The sequence below is a fragment of the Astyanax mexicanus genome, chromosome 11 (genome assembly GCF_023375975.1).
Source record: "Astyanax mexicanus isolate ESR-SI-001 chromosome 11, AstMex3_surface, whole genome shotgun sequence".
NCBI classification, from domain to species: domain Eukaryota; kingdom Metazoa; phylum Chordata; class Actinopteri; order Characiformes; family Acestrorhamphidae; genus Astyanax; species Astyanax mexicanus.
This window is the reverse complement of record NC_064418.1, coordinates 27,927,133-27,950,183: the sequence shown is the minus strand read 5'-3', so window position 1 is coordinate 27,950,183 and position 23,051 is coordinate 27,927,133. Positions and strand designations below refer to the sequence as shown.

General features: G+C 39.0%; 1 protein-coding gene across 1 annotated transcript in view; it reads left to right on the top strand.

Moving 5' to 3' along the window:
* The window catches only part of vwa8 (von Willebrand factor A domain containing 8), a 159,180-nt gene that overhangs the window by 26,750 nt on the left and 109,379 nt on the right, over window positions 1–23,051 (top strand). Inside the window, exons 15-21 of the mRNA XM_022668571.2 lie at window positions 10,853–11,021; window positions 11,362–11,439; window positions 11,687–11,802; window positions 13,330–13,433; window positions 13,863–13,969; window positions 17,854–17,925; window positions 22,302–22,378. Coding sequence (XP_022524292.2) covers window positions 10,853–11,021; window positions 11,362–11,439; window positions 11,687–11,802; window positions 13,330–13,433; window positions 13,863–13,969; window positions 17,854–17,925; window positions 22,302–22,378 — 723 coding nt within the window. The remainder of the gene's footprint in view (window positions 1–10,852; window positions 11,022–11,361; window positions 11,440–11,686; window positions 11,803–13,329; window positions 13,434–13,862; window positions 13,970–17,853; window positions 17,926–22,301; window positions 22,379–23,051) is intronic.

Genomic DNA, 23,051 nt, shown 5'->3' with positions numbered 1-23,051 from the left:
GCATATTAATCAGTAGGGGTGTCACGATTTTCTAAATCCTCGATTCGATTTTATTTCCGATTTTAGGGTCACGATTCGTTTCGATTCAATTCGATTTTCTTTTTTTTTTTTTTTTTTTTTACAGTAGAGACGACTATGCCAGTTTTAGATTAGTCTATGGTCAGTCATTGGTTTGATTCATGAAATTTACAATATCTTATTTCTAAAGGTGGGCTTGATATAAGTGATGCAAAGTGATACAAGTGATCTGTAATACACATTAGGCACTAATGGTCAAATTTAAATAATTTAATTAAGATATATATGTAATGCCATCTAGTGGCTTTTTTTGTAGCAGCAGTGTGCACTATTAAAACAGCAATGTGCAACATAAAATAAATAATACAAAAATACAGGAACAGTCATGTGCAAAATAATGAAACAATTAGAGCCTAAACAAACTGAACTCTGTCCTACTATAACAGCTAAACATGAAAAATAAGACAAAAAAAAGTTTTTTATCTGAGAGAAAGATGCTCCTTAAGGTACCAAAACTATTAACATATTTGAGGCTAGAAAAAAAACAACTGTTATTTTTATATTTTCAAGTGTTTCTTTAAGAAAATTCTTTTTTTTTCTTTTCTTTAAGGAGAAAGGTCTGCTCTTTGAGCAGTCAAAATGTGAGTGGCTTCGGCTACAGTGTGCTGCACCATTTGCGTAGCGCGCACGTGCTTGCGTAGCTTAGAGGCAGGGATGGTCGATCCTCTTTTTGACTTCGAGGCTCAAGACCATGACATAATTTCGATCTATTTAGATAAAATATCGAAATCGTGACACCCCTATTAATCAGAAATAATTTGTAGTAATTTGCCAGAATTCTTGAAAAGCGCTGATCTGTCAGGGAAAATGCTATTTGTTGTCTATACTGTAGTTCATCATCCTGACAGTTTTGCATTATTTGAATCTGAGCAGAAGGTTGGAAATGCAGTATTAGTTGGTTGCCTTAAATGTCTTTGCAGTAACAGTACTTCCACCATGTTTATCATTTTGCTAGAAGTTAATCTTGGTTTTATATGCAGGCAGTTTTCTAACAAAGTCTAGTCTGATGTCTCTGTTTTACCAGCGGTTTGATCTTGAGATAAATTCTTTTTATTTACATTTTTAAAGACATCTACTGGTATTTTATTATCTTACAGTAATGTGCTGACTTTCTGGAAAGTGTTCCTCAATTGACTAAATATTCAGACTTTTTCTTTACTAAGGAAAAATTCTGTATAAAACGATAATAATTATAGTTTTTTCCTTTTTGCTTTTGGAGCTGTTCAGCTTTGCATATCAGACAGACAGAATGCCTTGTCTTGTGTACTTGTTTTAAGTAATTAATGAAGTAAAATTTCTTCAATTTAAAGAAAAAATAGATAATAAACATATCTTAATTGAGCAAAGAATCATATGATATTTCACCGCTTATAACGTTTTTTATTCCATATCGCCAAGAATATCAAGAATATACTTTGTTACAAAATAAATGGAAAAGTTTAGATTTAATGCAGTGGGTTCAAAAATTTGTCAGAAACAAAAAAAACAATTTTTTTTTTTATTATTACAATATTACTGTGTCACTATATATTGTGCACAATACAGCATGGCACACCCCTAGTTAACATATTACATATATCAGATTGCAGAGTGAATTATCTTGTGTATTGGGGATGTAAAAACACTGACTAACTGCAAAAACTGTTTACAAGACAATATTTGAATAGCTGTTTTTGAAATCTGCTGCTACTGCATTTTGTCTGTATGCCAAAATAGCCTGTTAAATACTGTGATATTACATTTTTACCGTATCGATCACCCTATCTGAATTAATCTGAATTAACTGTTATACTAAATGATTTAACACCAAACAGATATTTATGGACTATGTAAGAGGCCTCAAAATAGATTGACCCTAAGGTGTATATACAGTACCAGTCAAAAGTTTGGACACGCGTTCTCATTTAATGTTCTTCTTTATATCTTTATTTAATTTATTGTTCTTTATTTAATTTATAAGCTAAATGTGGCTACTTAGGAGAATCTTCAATATTTAACATATTCTTGTATTAAACACTTATTGTTTACAAAATAATTCTGCATGTGTTCCTATATAGTTTTAATGTCTTTAATATTAAATTTACAAACTAAAAAAAAATTAAACTTGAATGAGAAGAGGTGTGTCTAAACAATTGACTGGTACTGTATATATTACGAGTTCTTTGAAATCCAGAGGTTCGTTACTTGCCTGGCTTGTTGGAAATGGCTTCACACAGTCATTTCTCATGAGAACAGTCAATGACTGACTGGGACATTACTCCCAGAGGAAACGGTCGTGTGAGCAGTAGTAATTACGTCTGCAGCGGGCTGCTGTGTGAACAGATGAGGAAATGAATGTGTGTGTGTGTGCGCGCTTGTGAAGTGGAGTACTTGGCTTAACGCTTGTTAATTGGCTCGTGAAGGCTCTCACTAATCAACACCTGTGAGTGTGCCCATCTTCTCATGAGAGTCACGTCAGAGCTGCCATCTATTGAATTGAAGAGCAAATTGCTTGCTCTGCTAGAGCTGTACCTATCTCAGAATTTCAGTGAAATCACGTTTATTCATTTAATATGAATATTCGGAGAGATGAGAGAGATGCTGCGTTAGGGCTGGGCGATATGGCCCTAAAATGATATCACGATATTTCATGGTATTTTCGTGATAATGATACTCTTGCCGATATGACAAAACACTGAATTTAAAAATAATTTTAAGAAAACACTACTGCAACAAAATAAAAAATTAAATTTTATTATTACATACGATATGATATTGCACACCCCTAAGTGAGATATTAAAAAAAAAAAAAAATATCAGATTTGTAACAGAAGTCAATGATCCAAAATATCAGGATACTAATAATAATGCACTCCAAATATCTCCATATATCCAGGATTAAAGTAAAATAAATTATACTAGACAGATATAATCGATATATAATATGAAATAGGGTGGGTGATATGTCACGATATTTTAGGGTATAATATCGTTCACGGTATTTAAATTTTTTTACGATATTATCGTGTACAATACGATATGGCACACCCCTATGCTGCAAAGAAACAATGATCTGAATTGCAGCCTTTTTTAATTACCGACATAAAATATCTGGACATCATATGGATTTATGGTAGAAAAAGACAGATAGTATTTATATATTACTTAGCATAAGCGAGCTTTCAACCACGCAGCTTTATTTAGGGCGTGTCGTGTGTTTTTGCTGTCATAACAACAGGAAAAGTATGCCTTGCGCGGCTGGAAACACGCAAAAGGCATATACCGTATTTTACAGACTAGACACACTATTAATAAACGTGTGTTTTTTCCTGGTCTGTTTTCATACATAAGGCAAACCGTATTATAAAGTGCATTTTAAGCGACAATAATAAAGAAGGGGTGTTTCCATTCTAATGGAGAAACTGGGGGAAGTAAACAAAACTGTAATTCTTAAAAAAACATTTTCTTTCCAAGTCAAACGAGTGCTGGATGCTAATCTACACAGCATAGTTTGCAGCAGTGCTAGATGCAGTTAGCAGCGCTTAGCAGTGCTTAGCTTAGCCTGACCACGCTACACCGAGGAACCCTGAGTGTCCTGGTAAGCCAGGGCACTATCAGCTAGCGGTTCGTCCCATTTAGCTTGTTTTAACACAGTAAACAAGCAGACTACATTCAAATATACTCACCTCTGAACGGCGAAAGAGCTAGCGCTGCGGTTAGCGGCTAATGCTAATACTGCTTCAGCTTCGGTGCTGGGGAAACTTTACTGAAACTTCTGTATAATGCTGCACTTCAGCAGAGTGGCTTTACTGCTCCTTACATCCTGACTGGTAGAATTCATACATAAAGCGCACTGGATAAAATAGAGCGAAAAATACAGTACTAATTCTCTTAATTAACCAAAGGTGTGCTTTGGGCGTAATATGTATTAAAGTAATCAGCATATTACTTGCCATTTTCTTTAAGAGCCAGGTGTGCTTTGACTTTGGTGCATTGCTATTTCAGAGGTGCAGCTACCTGGATGTGTCCAACGTTTCTCAGCAAAGGATATTGACCTTATTGTTCACACTCTCTCATTCTTTCATTCTGTTGTTGGTGTAAAAGTTTGCATATCTGCCAATAGGCACGTGCTATGGGTTTGTGCACTGCTGTGTGTCCATGTGTGCGTAACATCACGGGTTTACGCATGTTGGGGATGCGCCTGTATTGACAATTCATTGCCAAAATGACAATGACATCTGCCTAGGTTAATTTCAGTCAGTGGTGCACCTGTGTTTCCCATTGCCAAGATAGCAATATGCCAAACATTTATCTGAATGCAACTCTTTTCGAGACCACCACACCAGACATGTGTGTGAAAATATACTGTTGCTATGGTCTAAGATAACAGTGAGAATCTCCAAGTGCCTTGTGCAGGGTATAAGATGGAGTCCAAAGTCTCTGACTGGCGATTCGACTTGTCAACTTTCAGGGGGCTGCCCTGCATTCTGCCTGATTTATGATATATGACCTAGAAATAGCCATTTCCCCCTATTAAATGATTGAGTGTTATTAGTTCCTTTAATGTCAGTTCACTTAATTTCCTTTTTGACTTTTTAATGGTCAGTATCTCATGAAACAGTAGCTCATGTGGTAAAAAGAAAAGCTGTATGTGTTGACAGCTGAGAATTGTCTGAAAGCACAGAGTCATGTCTGAAGTGTTGATTAACTCTGAGTGAAATCATCTCCTTTTAGAGGCTCCGTCTCGGACAAGCAATTAAACACGTCGGCGTGTTAAAATCGTCGCTCTCAGGCAGAGAGACTGGGTTATAAATTAAAGTCAGTTCTCCATGTCCGTGTCTAGGGAAAAGCTGACTCGCGATGAGATGCATTTCAGCCCATGACAATGGGCTCTTTTATCTCTCGCCACAATAACAGGAAGCTGCCCACCAGAAAGGCAAGCTCATTTTATTCTGGAGGTTGACTTTATGAGGTTTGTCTTGGTTGGCAAGTCAACACTCACTGTTTATTTCTGGCTGTCCTCGCTTGCCTTCAGATGTGCAATGTTAAAAAAAAAAAAAGCCCTCAGAGATATTGTGGGCTAGAACATGTTTCTTTTTTATGGCAAATCACCCAATGCAACAAAGTTAGTCAGCAGCTATTGAAGTACTACTGTTTAAACGTCTTAGGAGTGCACTTTAAATCATTCTATCGTTTTTTTTCATTCATTTTTAAATGTCTAGTTGTGGTCTCTGGTATGAATGAATGCCTTGTGAGCTGTTTTTTTGTGAAATAAAACGTATAACAATGCTTTAGTCTTGTGGAGGAGTTGCGGGGGGGGGGGGGGGGTACGATAGGATTTCAGACAATGGAGATTGAGGAAGAGTTTGATGTGCAGCATGCATATATAACTCAGAGAGGTCTATTATATTTCACAAAGAACAAGAATCGTAGCGGAGGAAGACCTTAAAGAGCATATGAGGACATTACATCTCTGCCTCTCTGCACCAAAATACTTTTTTTTTTTTTTTTAAATGTTGACCCTTAGGCCTCATGTGAAGACACTGCCTGTACCACGTAGTATTCACATGACAACATTACACCCAGTTGATAAAAAAAAAAATATGGCGGGAATCCCAGTAAAAAAATTCTACAGCCGGTCCAGATAAAAATGGGCCTTGTAAAAATTTTTCATTGAATATTATGTTTGAAACTAGTTTATTTACATACTGTAGGAAGCCAGTTTTGTTTTTTGAATATTTGGGAGCTTCTGGTGCCAAATGGCAAGGTGATAGATCATTTTTAAATGTTAAAACAAACTTCTCTCCACATATTACTGTATTGTTTTTTGGAAGAGTGACTTCCTTTACAAATACAAAGTTTAGTGTTTATACTTGTTAGGTCCTACTAATCCCAAATAACTAGAATAAATTAAAAAAGGACACCAAGCTAAAGTCTGGGTCTCAGGAGGTAAAAGGTCTTGGTGTGAGTGTGCGAATAATATACTCACACCTGCCCAAAGGAAAAAAATAAAATAAATCCAAATTAATAAGACCAAAACATTAAAGTGTGCTTTGTGCTTATGCTTTAAAAAATACAAGACATGTTTATGAACAGATTACTTTCATTAATTTTACACTTTACAAACTTTGACCAAGTGTTTTGTGTTACGCTGTTTGAATGTACTGGATTAAATCATAGAATGGAAACAATAACACATAGCACACAATAACAAATATTTAATTCAATTTTCTGCTTGCAATCTGGAAGAGCTAATCCTTGCACCTTCTCTCAGGAGGAAAATAGTCACGTAATAAGAGCAGATGATGTTTATATGGCCTTTTCCAAGGAATCCTCCCAGTTCCTCCTTGACTGTAACTCATCTGCATGTTATCAGAGAGGGAACGGTGTAAACCCTCGGCCCACAGCATCAGCACTGGGCACGTCCTGCTGCTGGAATTCCACCTAGACGGGCAGGAAGGATGTTTGTGGTGGCGCGTCTGAGGCTGAAATAAAGCCTCTTCCTCTTCCTGCCTTTCCACCCAGCATCCCAGACTTCACTTCATGTGGTTCCAGTGCTGCTCTTAATTAACCACATGCTCGTGCGCACACACACACACACACGAACACACACGCATAGTCACACACTTCTCACCTTACCACTCAGTTAATGAATGAACCCACCAAGCTAGCCAGAAGGAGGTCAGGGAGGAGACTGACCTCATGGAGTGGCCCAGATTGAAAAGACAGACTGGGCCCTCCCAGCTCCTGGACTGCGCTAGTTATGCTTCATATCCAGCACTGGCTGCCAGGTAGCTCCATGCTTTTGTTGATTTTCTAAAAGGTAAATAGGCTAATGCATCTTCTACTGTGAACACTGGACATTAGTTTTAATAATACATAATATTAGTTTTTGGCTGGATTGACCATTAAGCTGAACTTGCTGCAATTAGCACATAAAGTAATTGTACACAAAAGGTTCAGAAAAATATATTTTTTATGCCCTGTTAAGCATTTGCAGATGAAATATAATACTTAAGTATTCAATATTAATGAGTCTCCATTTCTTCAACATCGGTGTAATCAAAATCAGTAGATTTATTAGGACTGTACAGCAGTTTAATTTAAATAATAAATGTGAGAATGAAAAGTGGGGAAAAAATGTACACCATTTTAACCCTGGTCTGTCTGCAGTTTGAAGCTCGTTATCAACCGTCTTTAACAGAAAGAAGTGGTAGAGGTGCAGCTGATGATATTTATTATTATTTTCTTATTATTTATTTGTTCTTAGACAATAATTTCTCATTAATTTTTGTAAACTTTTAATTAATCTGACTACAGAACAGTTTATTTTTTTTCCTTTGTTCGTTAAAATTAGCTTTGGCACAGAGAAAACTGTGCCATTTCTGGATTATGTTCACAGATCTTTGTCTTTGCCTGATTCAGCTTTAACTTGCATTTTTGAAACGGCAGTTTTCAGTTTTGGTCAATGTAACGTTTAGCAGTTTCATTTTTCTGACTGTGTCAAAGTAAATTCAAAACTAGAAAATTGGGTTTAAATAAAATTGGGTTATTTTTTTCCATTCAGTAGAATGAAAAAAAAAAATAATTTTTTATCCATTTTTTCAATTAAATAGTTTTTCATTTCATCCCTTTGGCAAACAGATTTTCCTAGAAAAATGAAAAGATGAATCTATTTTTGATTTTTGTGTCTTGTAACACGAATCTGATGGTATAATTCTTGCAAAATGCAAAAAAAATGAAAAATTCTGAAAATAAAGAAAATCATTATTTTTTTTACTTTACATTTTTTCCCCGAAAATTTAATTGTGAGGTGCAGAGATGAAAAAAAATACAATTATAAAAATGGATGAAAAATTATTTCTTGTACACTAAACTACATACAATTTTCTATTTTTGCATTTAGCCTCAAACTGTCAAAAAAATAAATGAATGAATGTTACACTGACCATGTTTACAGACAATTAATGTGTTCATAAACCGTGTGTTTTTGAGCCTTGAAAAATGTATTCACTGTGAATGTTTGATTTATTCTGTTGATCTATGTGTTGACACTGATTTTCTGCAGTAGTAATTAGATAGTGGTATTCCTTTTTTTGTCTGCATCACTCAGCAGATAAGGGATAGACCTGCTTATCCTGTATATTGTATTAGACTGTATAGAGGATATATGGAGGTCTGGAGTAAACCTGAAGCTCAGTACTTCATCATCATCAGTGTTGATGTTGTACCTGTGTGCTGGTATTGCCACAGCTGTGTGTGTGGTGAAGTGGAGGAATTATGATCAGGAGAAGTCTCTCTTAGCAAAGTGGGGATAGAGTGGTGATAGAGTACGCTAGAGTGGTGTTGCTAGGCAACAGCAAGTGGTTGATCTGATGAGGTTGGTATAGTAGTGAAGAGCGGTTCTGTCAGTAGGTGTTTCTGTGTATTATATGCAGAATTGTCCATTGTTTATAAATAGCTGGAGCTGTCCAGTGTCATTAGGTGGAAATGCCACCAGGAGCTATTGTCAGCTGTACACTCTCGACTGTGACAAAGACGGTCCGGCACGGAGTTTGACATGGTCATATCCAATTGTGGATGACGGATCAGTGAACTGCCCGCGTTTCCTGTGGGCCCACGTGGACATTACCCTTCGGCTGCATATAGTTACACCAGTCTTGGATAATATATTGTGATCAGAGCGACAAAGCTTGATAATTGGCTTGATTGATCGGATACTTTGCATGTGCACATCTGTTTTATAGCAGTGGAAAATGATCTGATAAATTGGATCAGGTGTGTTTTGGGTTAGGGTGGGTCTGTAGAATTACAGAAGCTTTAGAACTAGAATTGAGAAACATTTAACTATTTTAGCCTCATAGCTTCAGCAAAAAACTTAAGAAAAGTTGAATTTTTACTGTTTATTTATTCACCATATTTATTTAGTTCACAAAATGTCTTGTGGTAAAATTTAAATTATTAACCCCATTTAAAACCCAATTTTTATTTCACTGAACACTGTTTTTTTAATATTAATATATTTTACTGTGCTTAAACCAAGTGTATCAACTTTTTTATAACTTTAGAAACTTCCTCCCTTCTAATTTGCAGCATCCTATTTGAAGCATCCTATCATAAATCTAATCATAAGATTCACTTCTCTGTTCCAAACACATTCCTTATTTCCTTTGTTTCACTTCCTCTTTTAAAAGAACAGGACACCCTAAAATTTTGAAGACTACCTCAACATTTTGGTCATGTTCTGTATGGTTAAGTAGAAATAAGGGGATGATTACATCATGTATGGATTGTTCTAGAACATTTTGTCCCTCCCAGAAAGAGGGTATAAAGATGGTTGTAAGAGAGGTGAGAGCCAGAATGCGCTCTCATCTTTCTAGCCTCTGTATTTCATGTACGTATGTGTCTTTTCCAGTCATTCTTATTACAATGACTGGTTAGCTCGGCTCGTGTAATTTTCGTCGCAACTCAAAGTGTTGCAAAGTGTCCAGTTTCCTCTACAGACTTTTCCTGAGAGATGAAATTTGCCAATCAGGTTATTTTACCCCTCATACAATCTGAGTCTCCTAATGCTAAGTAAAAGATGATACCAAACTGATATTTGTGTAATAATACAGCCACACTGTTTGGGTAAGATGTTCTGCTAAAAAATACTGTGGTAAAATCATTTTATTTTTTTAGTTACAGTTTATATAAAAAGACATTCTGGACTGATTTAAAGTTGAGTAGTAACTTCTCATAAAATTACTGTTTTACCCTGTGTTTAATGTCTTATAATCCAGTCTCGCATTCCTCTCCCTGACCATTAAGCTCCCAGTCTACCACTGATGTGAAATCTGGTTTGTACTGTAGTAGGGGTGTGACGAGATCTCTTGGCACGATATTTCTGGTCAAGCTTAAACCTGTCTGGCGGGAAAGAAAACTGTTTAGCGCAGACTTTTTAAAAGAGGGATCTGGCAACACAGTAGCGGTAGCAGCGAGTGTGGTGGCTGAACAGTGTGAGCAGCTCTCAGCAGAAGAGGAAAATTCGGGCATTTGTATAGAAGATGCTTCTGCTACTTTTAAGTTGTATGTCTGGCTGCATTTTGGCTCCAGTGGAAACAATAAACGGTAACAGAGTGACCAACAAGACTCAAACCACATGTAAATACTGTAAGTAAATCCTACACGTGACTGTTTTATAGGCAGTTGTACTAATCCCTTAGCTCTGTACTGTATTTAAAAAAAAAAGTTCTGTCTTTGTTTGCACTTCAAGTATGGTCTTAATATGATGGTTATGGTTATTCATAGTTAAATTACAAGAGATTTATTCTTATTCTATTTCTGTTTCTTATAGAATCAGTGTGTGAGAGAAACCAGTCTGTTAAGTTTGCTTTATATGATTTTGTCAAATAAAACTCATTTGTTCATTTTTGTTGTTTTCTTTAAAATTTTATTTTTAAATCTCGTCTTGTCTCGTTCTCGTGAACCCAGTATCGTGTCTTGTCTCGTCTCGTGATTATTAGTGTCTCGTCACACATTAGCCATAATTTAGTTCTGTGTTGGCTTAAAACAATGAAAGGCATGCTGTTCTTTTGCTGGGCATTTTCACAATAGTTTATATAGTTTCAGATATGATGCCATGTTTTCTTGTTTCACTGTAAAAAAAAAAAAAAATTGTTTTACACTGCAGTCTCTTAAATAAACCATTTCACTTACATTCTGAGAACTCTCCACTTTGCTGATTAAAATACCCAATATCCAGTCTTCTCATTCTTTTATCTGTTTCTCATCTACTCCTTTTCTTTCTTCCCAGGTCCATCTTTCCCATCCACCCATCATTTCGGGTGATTGCGCTGGCCGAGCCGCCGGTGGCAGGCAGCAGCTCTCAGCAGTGGTTAGGCCCGGAGCTCCTCACCATGTTTTTCTTCCACACCGTCAAACCTCTCGCCAAGGCTGAAGAGGCTGCAGTCATCCACGGCATGGTCAGTCCGTAACGACCCTCCGTTTATAAGTGCTTTTCAGTGTAATGATGAGTGTCTTGCTGTATTTCAATACAGAAGGAGAGTTCTAAAGCCGCGCTATTTTCCTCTTCTTCTTTCTCTATTTTCTCTCCACTCAAGCGTTCAGCTGTGTGATATTGCAGGCACTAGATGAAGGGCAGACACTAGATGTAGGTGACCTTCAGGGTTTTTCAGTGTTGACAGGAGAAGATTGGCCTGACCTTGATTTGCCCCTTGCTTGAGCTTTCATCTACTACATGCACACTTTCATACGGGGGCCTGTGGTAAGGGCACTGACCTGTACTTGTTGTATTTTCTGCAGACTCCAAATGTTCCTAACGAAGCAGTGGAGCAGTTGCTACATCTCACCCACAGCCTTAGGAGAACCAACGACCCAACAGTAAGAACTCACACACTGTGTAGCTTCCTGTAATATTTAATGTTATTAAGAATTTACTGTGGCCGCTTTACAAAGCACAGCTTTGACCCATTTCCTGCTGACGAAACGAGGTTAGCTTCAATGCTTGTAGTGAGTGTAGTGAGTGAAAGATTAATCACACAGAAACGCCCCCCAAAAGAAATGAACACTGTAATAAATAACCAATTTGTGTGTGTGTCTATGTCTGTGTGTGTCTCTGTCGCTCTAGGCTCAGTCTCTGGCATCCTCACTGTCCACCAGGCAACTGCTGAGACTCTGTCGACGTTTGTCTCAGTATCCTGAAGAAAGCATTGGTCATGCTGTAAACAAAGCCTGCCTGTCCAGGTTAATTACATACTTAAATGTTACTCCATGTCAGATACACCAAAAACACACAGTAGCTGCTAATGTAGGCAGGCATCACCAATTTCCCTATTGTTTACACTATAAGGCGCCCCGGATTATAAAAAGTGCACTATCAATAAGTGTCTATTATATAAATTTTGGTCTTTTTCTATACCTAAGGCACATAAGATTATAAGGGGCATTTTATGCAACACTAGAAACTAGTAACTAGTAGTAGGAACAGGGATGTCGCCATGTTTACCTTCTAAAGTCAGCAGGTCTCACCACCCACCTGTAAAGCTAAGCTAGGCTAAGTTAGGTAAACAAACCTGTAATTGTTACTGTAAAAAAAAACAAAAAAAACATTTCACACAAGTCAGACAAGTCAAAAGAGTGCTGGATATTAATCTACACAGATTTCTCTCCTGAAAACTGTTTATTTGGGTGAGTAAAGCGCTTCCGATTATTTTACAGTAAGCTTAGATTTACAGATTTCCAAAAACTAGCGGTAACACACACAACAGCAAAAGAGCTAGCGCTGTGGTAAACGGCTAATGCTAATGCTGCTCCAGGAGCGCTAACCGGGGTTCACCCATTCATCCACCCATCCACCCATCCATCCATAGACCCATCCACCCGTCCGTCCATACACCTATTCATCAATTTATCATCCACCAATCCATCCATACACCATCCATCCATACACCCATTCATACATTCACTCATCCTTACATACACCTATCCATCCATCCACCCACTCATCCATCCATCCATCCATCCATCCACCCACTAATCCATCTATCCATCCATCCACTCACCTATCCACCCATCCATCCATAGACCCATACACCTATCCATCCATGTATCGTCCCCCAATCCATCCATCCATACACCCATCCATACACCCATCCATACATTCACTCACTCATCTTTACATACACCTATCCATTCATCCACCCACTCACCCATCCCTCCATCCATCCACCCACCCATTCACCCGCCCACCTATTAATCCATCCATAGACCCATCCACCCGTCCACCCATACACCTATCCATTCATTTATCATCCACAGTCCATCCATCCACCATACATCTATACACCCATCCATACATTCACTCATCTTTACATACACCTATCCTTCCATCCACCCACTCACCCATCCATCCATCTATCCACCCACCCACATATCCACCCATCCATCCATAGACCCATTTACCTGTCCATCCATACACCTATCCATCCATTTATCATCCACCAATCCATCCATACACCCATCCATACATTCACTCATCTTTACAAATACCTATCCATCCATCCACCCACTCATCCATCCATCCATCCACCCACTCATCCATCCATCTATTCACCCACTAATCTATCCATCCACCCACTCATCCATCCATCTATTCACCCACTAATCTATCCATCCACCCACCCAACCATCTATCCACCCATCCACCCGTTAATTACTGTACAGATTGGTATTATAGACTACAGTCTAAAGCTTTGTCTGTCTGATATGTAGGTTCCTCCCCAGCCTGGCTCGCTCGTCTCTACAGAAAAACCTGGCTGATTGTTCTATAGAGGAGCAGGCTGACCCAGCAGCAGAGCAAAAACAAGACCACACCTGTGAGTTCTACCACACACTGCACACAATGGGCAGATGAGCACGGGGTCACTATTTAGTGTGACCTTGACAATTTTAGCATTGCTCACAACCTTGTAGCCTGGGCCATTTTTCCATTCTGTCTACAAGAAATTGGTTGAGGATATTCGATTAGATCTGTGCCGTGTGCTGTCTGAAAAGAATAGATGGTAGACATTGATTTTTTTGTGAGTGTGTATGTGTCGAAAAGAGGCTACATTTCAAAGTGCCTATCTGAAAGGTCATCGCTGTGACTGAATGGCCAGTCTTTTTTTTTTTTCATCCTCTTTCTCCATTGTGCCATTTCTCATACTTTTTTTCTTTCTCTCTCTCTCACTCTTTCTCTTTCTACCTTCCACCCCCCCCCTCTCCCCCTCTATCACTCAATCTATCTTTATCTTCTTTCACACCAGGCATGGTAAGAGATGGAGTTCTCACCATAGGCAAGGTCTCCGCTCCCGTGTATAATCCTGATGAGAAGATGAAGGTGCCTGATGTGCTCTTTTATGAGAACGCTCAGGTGAGCCCATCAGCAGTGCCATTACCAGCGCACAGCATTATCCTCTTCTGCGTCAGCTCACCAGCTCCGGCAGCAGGCCCCAGACTGAGCTAAAGCTCTTCTCATTATTATATGCCATTAAAATCCAAGTGCTGAAATGAGGAACTGGTTGTCATGATTGACGCTGCAATGCTGCAATCAAGTTAAAACCACCTCCGTTCGTGCCGCTGCTAAGCGACTGCTGCTACATACATACAGTCACTTTAGAGCGAAGTAGGACTACTCATGATTACGCTGTAATTTGAAGAATTGCTTCTTAATCTAGTGAGGGAGGATTTTCGCCACTCCCCCTGATTATCTGTTCCTCTAGACAGCTGATTGCTCCCACTGTGTTTTTAGTGTGCAGCCTCTCTCTACAGAACCTGCCTTGAACCCTGACATGTAAGCTTCAGTGTGGTGTTTCAATGTTGCAAAACAATATGTTTTAATTCAATTCCAGTAGCAGGGTTCGTATGGTCATGAACAATCTGGAGTCATGAAAGTCATGAAGTCATGAAATTTCAAAAAAGCAATTTCCAGGCCTGGATAAATTTTGGAAAAATAGAAATTCCCCGAAAGTTTTTGAAAAGTCATAGACGTTGCAATCTACTAATTTTTTTTTTTTAATCTGTTGACGGAGAAAAGCTATTTTAAGCTAATAAATACATCAACACACATTTTTATCAATAATTTAGCCCTACACAATGGAGCTCTCAAGATTTGACATACATTTATTAATGATTGTGTATCAACATTGCTTAAAGAAATTTTTTTTATTAAATTAATTTTAGGACTATTGTAAATAATATTGATTATAGTTGTAGTAATACAACAGATTATAGTTGTAATTTGTTATGGACTTTTCTTGGATAAAAACTGTATGAACCCTGTAGTAGGGTTGCAACAAAATTTGCTTCAAGTCTGTGAGGAATGTTCTGTTCAGCTTTTCCAACTTTAGCATGATGTTACCAAAGATAAATATGGTTTGATATGATATAATTTTAATTATATATATTTTTATAATGGACATGTACATTTATGTATTTATTGCATTTTAGTCGATAGTTTTTCATGGGCTAAAATTGTGATAACTGAGGGGCTTTCAACTGTTGCAGCCATCTAGGTGATGGTTCTATTTGTCGGCAACAGTTCCAGAGATATATAATGGAGGCATAATGGCCTTGCTCTTTCTCTTATGGCCCTCCCTCTTCCCCATCACTCAGAGCAATGCTAGTCAGACAGTATTACTGGCATTTAGTGCTCTCCTCCAAGCGAGTTTAGCTGTCCAGGAACATTGCATTATCAGCACTTATTGTGAGAAGTAAGCAATTGTGAATAGACACAATTTCATACTTCTTACTAACATACTAGCTTTTATCCTCCTGCCACAGGCAACATCTATTAATAGGGGATTTGCCAGGTACTGGGTGGGAAAGTTGAGAAATATTTAAAAAATCACAAAGCAATGTCGGATTTCTGCTGCCTATCTTGTTTCAATTCTATATTTTTCATTCTGATTTGGATTTGGGCTTATATACAGAGATTATGTAGCATAAGAATGATTGGGCTGCAGAAATGTTGCAACCTTTAGAATGTGATGTTAGAAATACTTTTGTAACGTCAGCTGCATGGTGATCCTCAGCAGCCGCTTGACAACATCACGATCAACCATCCTAGCAACCGCCTAGCAAAAACTTTTATTAAACAACAAAATAGCAACTACCTAGAATACCTTACCAATCACTTAGAAACATTAAAGATTCCTCCATGGATTATACCAGTGCAGTCACTTAGCAACTGCCAAGCAAAACCATAGTAACCATCTGGGGAAACAATAGCATCCACCTTGGATACCGATGCAGTCACTTAGCAACCACCTAGCAACAGCATATCAACAACATGGCAATACATTTTTAGCATCTGTCTAGTGTTTGCTTACCAACATGATATAAACCACCTAGGATACTATACCCACTATTTAGAAACATCAAAGCACACCCCTTGGATTATACCAGTGCAGTCACTTAGCAACTACCAAGCAAAACCATAGTAACCATCTGGGGAAACCATAGCAGACACCTAGCAAGCACTTAGCAACACCATATTAACAAATCTTTTAGCATCTATCTTATGTGTACTGAACAACATGATTTAAACCACCTAGGGTACCATACCAACCGTTTAAAACACCCTAGCATTTATCTTGGATACCAGTGTAGTCATTTAGCAACTACCAAACAAAACAATAGTAACCATCTGGGAAAACTATAGTGGACACCTACCAAACATTTAGCAGCACCATAGCACCCACTTTGGATACCAATGCAGTCAATTAGCAACCATCCAGCAACAGCATATCAACAACATGGCAATCAACGTCAAGCATCTATCTAATGTTTACTTAACAGCACTTAGCAACTTCCGAGTGACACCATAGTAACCACCTGGGCAACAATCGACACCTTGGATATCAATGCAGTCACTTATCATAAATGTTGCAACCACCTAGTGAAATGATAGAAAAACACATATTAACTTCCTAGCGACATCATGACAACCACATAGCAACACCATAGCAATCACCTGGCAACACCAGTTTTGGTTGTTTTGGCCCTCCAGGATGAGAGTTGTCCTTCTCTTTTTTTCTGCCAGTATTGGCAGTGGCCTTTTAACTGTTTTTATTTTGCCTTTTTCTTAAATTTCTCAGACTGGGTGAGATGCCGACAACCAATATATCGGGCTTCACTAGTGTAAAAACATCTGCATATAGCAGATAATAAAGAAATAGAAGCAGATAATCAGTCAGACTCAGAATGAGATAATGATGCAGCTTTGATAAAGCCATTAATTTTAAAAACATCTCCATCTACCATTTGTTGCTCAGCAAAGTATAGGCTACTTTTGCCATCAGCCTGTATTAAAAAAAAAGTCTTACTGAATTATAGAAGACCACCCCCTGGTTTATATACTTTATAGGCTGGAATTTGGCATTGTGTGTAGCATGTCTGCCTTTGCTCTTAGATAGTGCCACCCTGAAGAGTGTGCCAGCCAGGCTGCTTCAGCAGTCGCACGGAGATGCTTCTGTCCTCATGAGGAACAGGAGCGAAGGATGACCCAGATACACCTCCCTCTCCGACACCTCTCCCCCGCTGTGCCGTTAGAGGACGAGAAAAAGGCAGATGAAGCGGAGGAGAAAAAGTTCCTCTCTGTCCCACTTCCGAATGACCTGCTTTTTGTCTTTCGAGCATACCCAGGAAAGAAGTGGAGCGCGCCACCGAGGCATAAACCAGGACGCAGCTTTTAGATATGGCAGGCTGCTCTGTCCACATGTTTACACTCTTTTCTAGATGTCGGACGCTGAGTCGTTTGTAGGTTTACTGGAAGCACGCTATGCTTTAATATAATCTGAAAATCAAACTGCACTCTGCAGAGCTGCTCACAGTGTCCGCGTCCTCTTTCTGTCCATTTACTCCACTTGACTTGTTTATCTTTAAACACCCAGTCTGGAGAGAAATGACGCATTTGTCTGGCCCAGTTATTTTATGCAGAATTGAATAATTGAAAAAGAAGTGCACTCTCCTCTTTAAGTATTGAGTGAGATGTGAATCTGCTGTGACTGAGAGAAAAATGAGGTTAAAAGTTCTAAACTGTGGTGGACGACTTAAGTCTGGTCTTCTGTTCAGTTCAGATCCAGCATTAGATGATGTGTAAGAGCAAGGAAATTGGCGAACTGTTGGAGTTGGCCATCCCTGATCCAGTGGTGCTCCAAATAGTGAAAAATAGAAATAGTGACAGTGACTTTTCCAGGGTTTTTGTATTGTGTTTCCAGTTTTTATCATTTGTTGTGGTCCTCTCTCTCTCTACAGCACATGGCGGTGATGGAGGACATGCTAAAGGACTTCCTTTTGGGGGAACATCTACTTTTGGTCGGCAACCAGGTAATTTACCCTGTCACCCTTTGTTCCATAGAGGTATACATAAATATCAATACACTTGAGTACCATATTTTTTGCACTATAATGCACACCGGATTATAAAGCAGATTTAGCACTGCGTGGCTAGACCTGTAAAGCTAAGCTAAGCTAAGTAAACAAAATGAAAATTCTTAAAAAAAAAAAAATAATAATAATTCTTATTTTAAAGTCAAACCAGCGCTGAATATTAATCTACACAGATTTTGGTCCTAAAAACTGTTAATTTGGGTGAGTCTTTTCTGTTAACTTACAGTAAGCTTAGATTTCCAAATTTCCACTAACGCTAGCCCAGCAGTGCTATAGTGAGGGACCCTGAGTGTTCCGGTAAACCAGGGTCCCACAGAGCTTGTTTAAACACTGTTAACGCGCAGACTACAGTATGATATATTCACCTCTGAATGGCGAAAGTGCTAACTAGTGCTTAGCGCGGTTAGTGGGTAAGGCTAGCTGAGCGTAACCAGCAAGCTACAGGCCAATAATACACACCTCTGAACGACAAAAAACTGCTATTACTTCTCCAGCAGTGCTAGCTGGGGTTAGCAGTAGGCCGCAGTCCGATTTACTAACCTCTGAGTGGTGAAAGAGCTAACTAGTGCTTAGCGTGGATAGCGGGTAATGCTAATACTGCTCCGGCAGTGCTAGCTGGGGTTAGCAGCAGTCTACAGGCCGATAATACTCACCTCTGAATTGCAAAAGAGCTAGCGCTTAGCGTGGTTAGTGGCTAATGCTAATACCGCACCAGTCTCGGTAGTGAAGAACTAAACTGAAACTCCTTTATAATGCTGTACTGTTCCTTACAACCTAAAAAATTATGTAAAATTCATATAAGGATTTTAAGTGCGCCTTATAGTGCGAAAAATACCGTATTTTAATATAACGTATTGTAATGCTGTATTATAGTACGATTCAGCAAAACACACCGTTTATTTTTGTTAACACTGTGGATTTTGGGCTACATACTGATATTCTATGATCAGAGTGATGTGCATACATAATCTACACATATCTTAACAAACGTCAAGACGTACACTATTTAAATTGGTCTTCGTTCTACCTGTCCTCAACTCTCAGCAAGATCCAGCTCAGAAAATGTTACCCCCCCCCTTTTTTTTGTCTGAGCAAGATTGAATGCAGGTACACTTATGAAGGAGGAGAGGTGCCTTTTTAGTCTTGAGTCTACACAAGTGCCAAAATACAGAATACATGTTTACTTAGTGAGTATCAGTACATTACAGATTTACTGATGTTCTGTATCACAGATTTTGACAGTTTTAAACAATAGGGAGAGCAGAGAATAGATCAGCATGACTGAACATGACTTCTGTCACCAAGTGAGGATATGTAAGGAACAGCTGCTCCCTTTGACCGTTCAAATTTTAGTCCAGAGCCCAGATATTACTAATGAGTACATAAATGACAAACAGATAACAAAGTGCATTTGGGGTATTTTTGTTTCTTTTGTGTGTATGTGTCTCCACCACCAGGGCCAGCACAGCTCCTGCCAGTTCTGTGAGACCTCCAACTTTAGCGTGTTCTCTCAGTACTGCTGCAGTGAGCCAGAAGTGAGAGTTTGACAGCACAGGCATGGGCAAGAATGACCTTGAGACATGAGACAGTGTTGTGGTTGTTAAGCGTAGAGCGCAGGAATAAAGACTTGGGGACAGTGTGTACTGGGAGTTGTCATGCCCTACAGTGACTGGACATTCGCCCACTCTCTGCTATAGTTAACTCCCCCGTCCCTGGAGGGAGCACTCGGACTCGGAATGGAAGGAGTAGGCGTGATCACAGACGAAATGCCACATAGACTGACACGCTACATGAGCTAAAGTACATGAAGTGCAGGCATTTAAACATTTGATTGTGATTTATTTAGGATGGTGTGTGTGTTAATTGAAAAATTAATTCCACTGAAAAATCACAACCCTATTTTGTGATTAACTGCAATTAATCACACTTATTCTTTTTAAGATGCAAGTAATTATAATGGATATTTAAATGTAATAAAAGAATAAATGTAAGAAATGTTAAATGCAATTATATTTTATATATACTTGTATATAACATGAGGCCAACGTGGGGCGCTGGAATAAAGAATGCATGTCAAATTGGATAGAGTTAACTTTTTTTTTTATCTCAGCTTGTTTTAAGGATTTTTTTATTAGAACCTAGTTTTCTGAGAAGAAAAGGGGCTTTTTTTTTACACCTGTAGTTGGTTTCTATGGTCCGGATCAGTTGATAAATTCTTTACTTAGAGCGTTTTCTCCCTCAGTTTGGTTTGGTTTCACACAGGAACAAACCTAAACGCATAAAAATGCACCCCAATAAACCATGCGAGCACATTGTCTCCTCTGATTGGTCAGAGCTGTCTGGCTAATTGGTCTGAGCAAGAAAGTAAATATAGCGGGAAGATTCTGTGTTTCAGCGTGTATATCTGTGCAAAAAAAAAAAAAAAATTGGAGCTATGCTTTCAAACTGTGTTTTCCATGAGATGTGCAGCACAGATGTAGTAAACGCAGTATTGCGGCTGCGAGCAGTGAACGCAGCACAGACCGCACTTTTAGTGTGTAAACAGCACAAAGCAACAGCAGAGACAGGGTTTGTCCATAGCAGTATATTACCTGGCTAATATGTCATATTAAACTGTGCCTTATCAGCGGTTTAGCTCAATTTAAAAGAAGTATATTTGATATGATATCTGGGTCAGATCGAGACCAGAAAAAAAATCTGTGCATCAGGCGGAGGCGGGACAGATTGTGGCGGAAGTTGGGGTCAAACTTGATGGCGTAATTAATTGCATAAAAATACTAAATATGCATAACTGATTCCAAATGAATCATGTGCGTTAATGCTTTAACATTGACAGCCCTAATATATATATATATATTTATAGACCACTATATAGAGAAAATTATTGGGACACCTGATCATTTTTGATTTCTTCCACACACACTGTGGAGCACTGCTTTTAGGATTTTATTGCATTTAGCAACAAGAGTGTAAGGAGCTGTTTACAGAAGTATTAGATGGAGCACCATCATTCCAAAGAACACAGCTCCACTTCTCCACAAGTCAATGCCAGGGTCTTTTTGCCTCCAACCTCGCTCCTGGCACTAGGCATGGTGCCTGTACTTAGGTTAATTGTTTAACTGCTCTTTCAGAGAGTCCTTTATTCTATTGGCTATAGTTTTTTACGTGCATTACAATAAATTACATTACATTTGGCAGACACTTTTGTCCGAAGCGACTTACAATAGTGAAGTAATAGAAGTTAAAGGTAAAAACATCTTTAGATATGGCTTAAAGGAGGTCAAAGGGAAATAATAGGATAGAGGAGTAAATGAGGGGAAGAAGGAAATGAGGTTAGAAGTAGTTAGTTTGTTAGAGGTGTTAAGAGAGTAAGTGCTCTTTGAAGAGCTCTGTCTTCAGGAGTTTATTAAAGATAGTGAGAGATTCTCCTGATCTGGTAGTGGAAGGTAGTTTGTTCCACCATTGGGGAACTCTGTATGAGAACAGTCTGGATTGCTTTGTGTGAATGTTTGTTTGGTAAAGCGAGGCGACGTTCATTGGAGGAGCGCAGCGGCCGGGAGGTGGCGTAAGCCTTCAGGAGTGATCAGTGCAGGTAGGAAGGAGCTGTTCTGTCATCACCTTGTAGGCGATTGTAAGAGTTTTGAATTTGATACGAGCAGCAACTGGTAGCCAATGGAGCTCAATGAGCAGTGGGGTGACGTACCCGTTTTGGCTGGTTGAAGACCAGACGTTCTGCTGCATTCTGAATCATCTGGAGTGTTTTTACTACACAGGCCGGGAGTATGGCATTGCAGTAGTCAAGGCGTGAGATGACGACTGCTTGTACCAGGAGTTGGGTGGCCTGTTGCGTCAGAAGCGGTTGAATTTTTCTGATGTTATAAAGCGAAAAGCAGCAGGATCGAGCAACTGAGGCCACATGGTGCGTGAAGGAGAGCTGGTCATCAACCATAACACCCAGGTTCCTATAGCAACCTTTGTCGGTGAGAGAGAGAGAAAGAGTCGATGGTTATAGTGAAGTTGTGTTGAAGGGATGGTTTCGCTGGTATAACCAGAAGTTCAGTCTTTGAGAGATTTAGTTGAAGGTGATGCTCCTTTATCCATGAGGATATGTCTGAGGGACACTGTGATATTCGTGCAGAGATTGAATGATTTGCAGATCTCTGTCATTATTGGGTGCAGCCTAAAGTAGCTGAATGCATTAATTAAAAAGGGGCATCCACAAACATTTGGACATATGGTGTAGCTTCACTGTACAGTAAATGAAAGGGCGAGGGTACTGTATGTTTATTGAGTCTTCTCTCATTTGTTGACAGGGTGTGGGGAAAAACAAAATCGTTGACAGATTCCTGCATCTGTTGAACAGACCCAGAGAATACTTACAGCTTCACAGGTAAGAGGATTGTATTGTCTCTGCTCTGTTCTAAATCTATCTTACATTCTTTTATGCTTGAAACTGAGGTTTGTTCTAGGGCTGCACGTTATATCGTTTACGCATTGTCATCGCGATGTGCGCATGCGCAATAGTCACATCGCAGGACGTGTGAGGTCACTTAAGGCAATTAAATCAAACACGTCGTGTTGCAATGTTTTAATTCTTGACACAGGAAGTAGATACACAGTGTTGTCTCTGTGTCTGTGCGAGTGATGGGCTGCTGCTGCCTGAGAAGCGCGAGGGGGAGGGGGGAGAGCGAGGGAGGGTAGGGGAAGCAGGAGTAAACACGAGGTAACAGCATGGCCTCTATCCACATGGTTGGACAAGTGCTTGTAAACCCACGTGTCGAAAGCTGTGCACCTCAGTCCAGCACAATTTTGCGCAGATATTTCCAGTTATAATTCAATTCATGCTTTTATTCCCAAAAAAATACTTATTTACCTTTTAAAAGCCATTTAAATGTCAAGTCAAAGTCAAAGTCAAAGTGGTTTTTATTGTCATTTCAGCTATATACAGAGTACACAGTGAAACGAAACAACGTTCCTCCAGGGACCATGGTGCACATAAACACAGTGTAGACAGAACAATAGTGCAACAGTACAAAAGTGCAGACAGACAATACAACACAATA